Consider the following 5,050-nt stretch of genomic DNA (forward strand, 5'->3'; position numbering starts at 1 on the left):
TTAAATCTATGTTAAATAATTAATGTACATTAAGGAAAAACATAAATTTAAAACATTAGAACATTGAAATTGATTCTCGAAAGTCTCTCAAATCAATGAAAGGTGGAGTACCTTTTTACACACTGTCGGTGAGGGCTCAACTTCCTGACTGGGTTCCAAGATTGCGATCGTTGTCTAGAAATCATAACATTAAGAATCTGTCATTTGAGGACAAATATGATTTTGATACTCATTTATTCTTGGCAGTTCTAGTAGTTTTTTTTTCTGTGTGTATGTTCTTTATATTTCATACTGCAAAACAGTATTGCAATTATATACAGCAATTATATTTAGGCCTATATATTTTTTTAATGACTTATGATTGCAGTGAAAACGATATTTATGTTGGTGACTTACATGTTTTTAGCAGCATTGGTTTTTATTAATTATATTCAGGCGTATGTATGAAATGTGTAGTCTTAAGTGTATTGTATTTGTATACTTAAATATATATAAACAATATTTGCAAATTTTTAATACTCTATTTTTACCATTAGGCCTATGTACTGTATAAACTTTCCATTCATAAAAAAAGTAATGAAAATAATATTAAAAGAAATTTAAAAAGTATCATAATACTCCTACTTACCTTAAACATACGGCGATTCCTGATTGTTGCTACACTCATAACCACTTTGTGAAATTGATCGATATTCAACTCCACATGCTCATACGACAATTTAGGCTCATCATCTTTTACTTGGAATTTCTCTATGAACTTAGTTACTCCTCGCTGGAATAGATCGTCTGGTAGATACCGACCAAAGTCATGAAAGATTGAAACTGCATGCTTCCCATCATCCTTAGTGGGCATATCAATACGTTCAGGCTTTAAACGTGAAAGAACGTAGAAAATACGTATACGTTCACGTCGAATTACTTGCAAAGGGCCATAAAATCTTCCCTAAAAAAATATAAAAAAATAATTTAAACAAGTTTATTGTATGATAATTATAATTTGCTGACATCCTGAGATTGGAGTTATGAGACAGAAAACTTAGGAAAAATACAGGTCTCCCTCCAATATTAAATACCACTTTTGGGATGTGACCTGTGTTTACATGGCCTTTAGCAGATGTGACCTGTGTTTACATGGCCTTTAGCAGATGTGACCTGTGTTTACATGGCCTTTAGCAGCTTTGGTCTTTAAATAGAATAATAAAAATATATAAAATACACTTGTTAATATGGGACCACAAAAGTGGTCTTTAATTGGAGGGGTCTTTGGAGACCTATAGGCTCCTAAATTTTTAATTACCTTTGTAATGTTTTTCTCACACACCAGTCCAAACTTCTGCATAAGAGATACAAAGAAGTCGAATGTCGTATCTGAAAACTTGAACTTCTTCCACAAATGTCTTAACAGATGCTCCTCAAGGACCCCTGTGTCCAATTTCCTCCAAGCCTCTAAGTGTTTTTGTTTCTGAAATACATAATTTTAACTTAGGCTTACAGGGTTATGTTTTCATTACAAATGTTATTATTATTATTATTATTATTATTATTATTATTAATATTTTTATTATTATTATTATAATTATTATTATTATTATTAACTTACATTCAACTATGTTTTACACAAACTAAACCTCAATATGATGTTTAGGGTAAAAAAATCCTGCAGCACTGACAGAAATTGAACCCAAAACCCTGGTACTGGAAGGCAAGCATCTTAACCACAATTATTTGAAGCTAGTAATCCCGCTACTTTCTTAGACTTCTTATGTTTTGAACCTTTTTTGAAATGTATCAGATTTTCCGATTACAAAATGGTGGCAGCAGAGGGGTGAGCTTCACCAACATGACAATAATAGGGTTCCAATCCGTTCTCATTTGCAAGATGCTTGCCAATCCTTAGAAGGTCGATATACCCATACTTCCATGGTAGACCCAAGGTTGAGAACATAGTTCTAAGATATTGTGTGATGTTGTGAATTTAACTCACCCTAAGTTCAGGGTCAATAACAGTGATTATTGTTTTAAACATGTCCACTAATTGCATCACATCCAAAACAATAATATCCTTTAAGGATTCGTCATCAGGAAAGTAGAGAATCTCGCCAAGGTCGTGTAGATACTCAAGCAGTACCCTTTGAGCATCTTGTTTGACTCCAAACCGCTTAACTAAAGCGATCACCTGATAAAGAAAAAAAAAAAACCCAAGTTTAATGGTTTTAAACAAGTGTAGAAAGAGATACCGAAACATAAACAGACAAACGATATATTCGCAAATAAGTGACTAGTTTATTAAAATTTCTTTTTAACTGGAAGATAATGCTTAACAAGTGATTAAGTTCACTTTTGGGCGGTGTTCCTGTCTGTTCTTTTGTGCTTGTTTCTTGCTGTTTCTGTTTTTGTAAAGTTTAATATTTTAATGAAATGAAAAAGAATAATCACAAGTTAATAATTATTAGACTTACATAGCGCTTAATGACAACAAGGCCTCTAAGCGCTTCACATTATTACCCCCTCTCACCCTGATATTGTATCAAGCACATATGATACACATGGCTGGAGAAAATTCCATAATGTTGCAGCTGTAATCAGTGCATTTTGCGTTGAACCTACGAGGTACCCACAGACAAAAATAGGTAAAGTTCCTTGCCTAGACACAAGCGAAATGCACAGCGAGGGATTTGAACCGCCGACCTCAATGAGGAGCAGAACGGCAACCGCTGCGCCAACCCACTCCTACAAGTTGCAACTTTCTGTAAATAATAAAATGTCTACCTTTTTGGTTGGTAGGTAGATATGCTTCACTTTCAACTTTTGGATTTCCTGTTGAACAAGCAACCATTTCAAAGGTAGTTTTCTAACCATCTTCTTTGCAAACTTTAATATTTGGTCCATGATGTTAGAAGCATTGCTCCTGGCGAACGGTAAGCTGTTCTCAATAGCAAAGAAAGTAGGGAACACCAATGCTTCATAAGGTTTTCCTTCCAATGCTTCCCGAATTTTACTGAATATTTCTTCTGCCTACATTAACGAAATATAAAATTAGCAGCAGTAAATCATAAATTATAATAACAAGAAAAATATTATCAATACTTGATCTCTGTAATTTTTACATTTCTGTAAGTTTTTCTATATTTTCATTGATTAGTTTAAGTGTATTTTTATCAACCAATCAATCATAATCAATCTATAGGTCAAATAGTCAATCGAACAATATATAAATCAATATATTGATTGATCAATTGATGGTGATTGTTTGATATATTGATTACATAATTGATTGATGGATTTATTTATTGATGATGACATTGACAATGGCGATGACAAATGAAAATGTCAATGATGATGACTTTCATATGTCATTTATGTTGTTTGCATTATTTATTGACGAATGAAAATGATGACGGCAATACCGATGTTGATGATAATAATGATGGTATCAGTAATTATGTCACGGAGATCCCTTTATTTAGTCCCTAGTCCATTTCAACAAATGTGCAATCTGGGAAAAACTAGAAATAATAATTTTGTTTTGTTCAGGTATTACTCTTCTACTGCAGGACCACAGTCATGCTGTTGCTAAAACTGTACAAATGGAGACAAAATCAATGTCAATGTAAACACCATCCAAATAGTTTGCTATGATTACAATGGTTGACTTGGTCTTGTGTCAGTCGTGATCAAAGCAATTTAAAATACACTTGATACAAGTCCCTTAATATTTGTTTCTCATTCTGGACAGTGCCAACAACAAGTAAGTTAATTTAGGTAACAAGACGGAATAATCAGGTAAAAAAACTGAATATGACACACTAATTAAAATTTGTATGGCACGCAATAAATACATTTAGGGCCTTGAACCAGTGCTGCACTTAATGATATAGTTCACTAAGTGTAGCCTGGGTTCAAGGCCCTCAATGTCATGCCACAGAAATTGATCCATGGTTATACTCAAGGCATATATTTATGCGGCAGAACTTGAACTTCACATATTTAGTCAACAGGTGAATGCTTCTGCATGTCAGAACGAATGAATTTTTAATACATCGTAACATTTTAAATTTTTTTTTAGTATTTCTGTATTTTATCTTTAATTTAAATGGCAATGCTCTTGGTGTTTTATATCCAAATTTTATAATGTACTTGTTCGACTTAACCATCTATTCTAACCCACTTTTAGTCAGATCTGTAAAATGTTAAATATATTTTAATATTTATATCGTAATCTTTGACAAAATAGGCAAATTTCACGCCATTTTTATGTGTTACACTAACAAAATTCAATTGAATAACGTATGTTTTTTTTCTGAAGTTTGTTTATAAGTGTAAATTGCTGTCAGATTGTTTGCTTTGTTCATGACATAGTTGTTTACTTTTCTTTTCTTTTCCTCTTCATTCCCCTCGAGGCTGCCTAGATGCGTACCAATCACTAGTACTGGCGGTGAAAGTTGTCCATCATCCAGTTTTGAATCTCTACTGTTTGTGTATACTGAACGAATCCAGTAAAGAATGAACTGAAGATTTGTCATTCGATGTTGATACATTTCACCCTGAAATAAAAAATAAAAAAATAAAATATTGTACAAATTATTATATTTTAAGTGAAATCTTGCTAAGAGATAATAAATGTTTAAAAACGTAATGCTTACAGTAGTCGGATCCTTGACTTTAGCTGGAGCGTCAAGGTCATCTTCTAGGTTAAATACCACACAAACAACGGCAAAAGATATCATGAAAATCTACAAGATAATCATCCACAATTAATTAAAACTGAATGAAATACATAGAATAAATTTTAAGTTTGATTTAAATTCTACTTCATTTATTAATTAATAAAATGACTTTACTCGTTGTATCACATGATATATCGGTTGGCCTCCAAAGTCCCAGATGTTCATAATAAATTCATTGCCAGATGGTTGCCAATCACTTGTTTCATCTCTTTTGAACTTGAGTAGGGGTACTTTTATTCTCTCCTGGACTTCATCGACGATGTTTTCAGGAACCTTTTTCATCGACTGTGTCCGCTTCTTGGTTTTTACATCCGGTTCTATAT

General features: G+C 32.7%; 1 protein-coding gene across 1 annotated transcript in view; it reads right to left on the bottom strand.

Moving 5' to 3' along the window:
* Positions 1-111: 111 nt before the first annotated feature.
* The window catches only part of LOC117102124, a gene marked incomplete at its 3' end in the record, with an annotated part of 21,267 nt that continues 16,328 nt past the window's right edge, over positions 112-5,050 (bottom strand). Inside the window, exons 14-19 of the mRNA XM_033242325.1 lie at positions 4,368-4,417; positions 2,770-3,015; positions 1,985-2,176; positions 1,298-1,462; positions 629-943; positions 112-174 (exon numbers count right to left, since the gene is read on the bottom strand). Of these exons, the coding sequence (XP_033098216.1) occupies positions 112-174; positions 629-943; positions 1,298-1,462; positions 1,985-2,176; positions 2,770-3,015; positions 4,368-4,417 (1,031 nt within the window). The remainder of the gene's footprint in view (positions 175-628; positions 944-1,297; positions 1,463-1,984; positions 2,177-2,769; positions 3,016-4,367; positions 4,418-5,050) is intronic.

The sequence above is a fragment of the Anneissia japonica genome, unplaced genomic scaffold (genome assembly GCF_011630105.1).
Source record: "Anneissia japonica isolate Jap-2015-1 unplaced genomic scaffold, ASM1163010v1 scaffold11653_len147064_cov108, whole genome shotgun sequence".
Lineage (NCBI taxonomy): Eukaryota > Metazoa > Echinodermata > Crinoidea > Comatulida > Comatulidae > Anneissia > Anneissia japonica.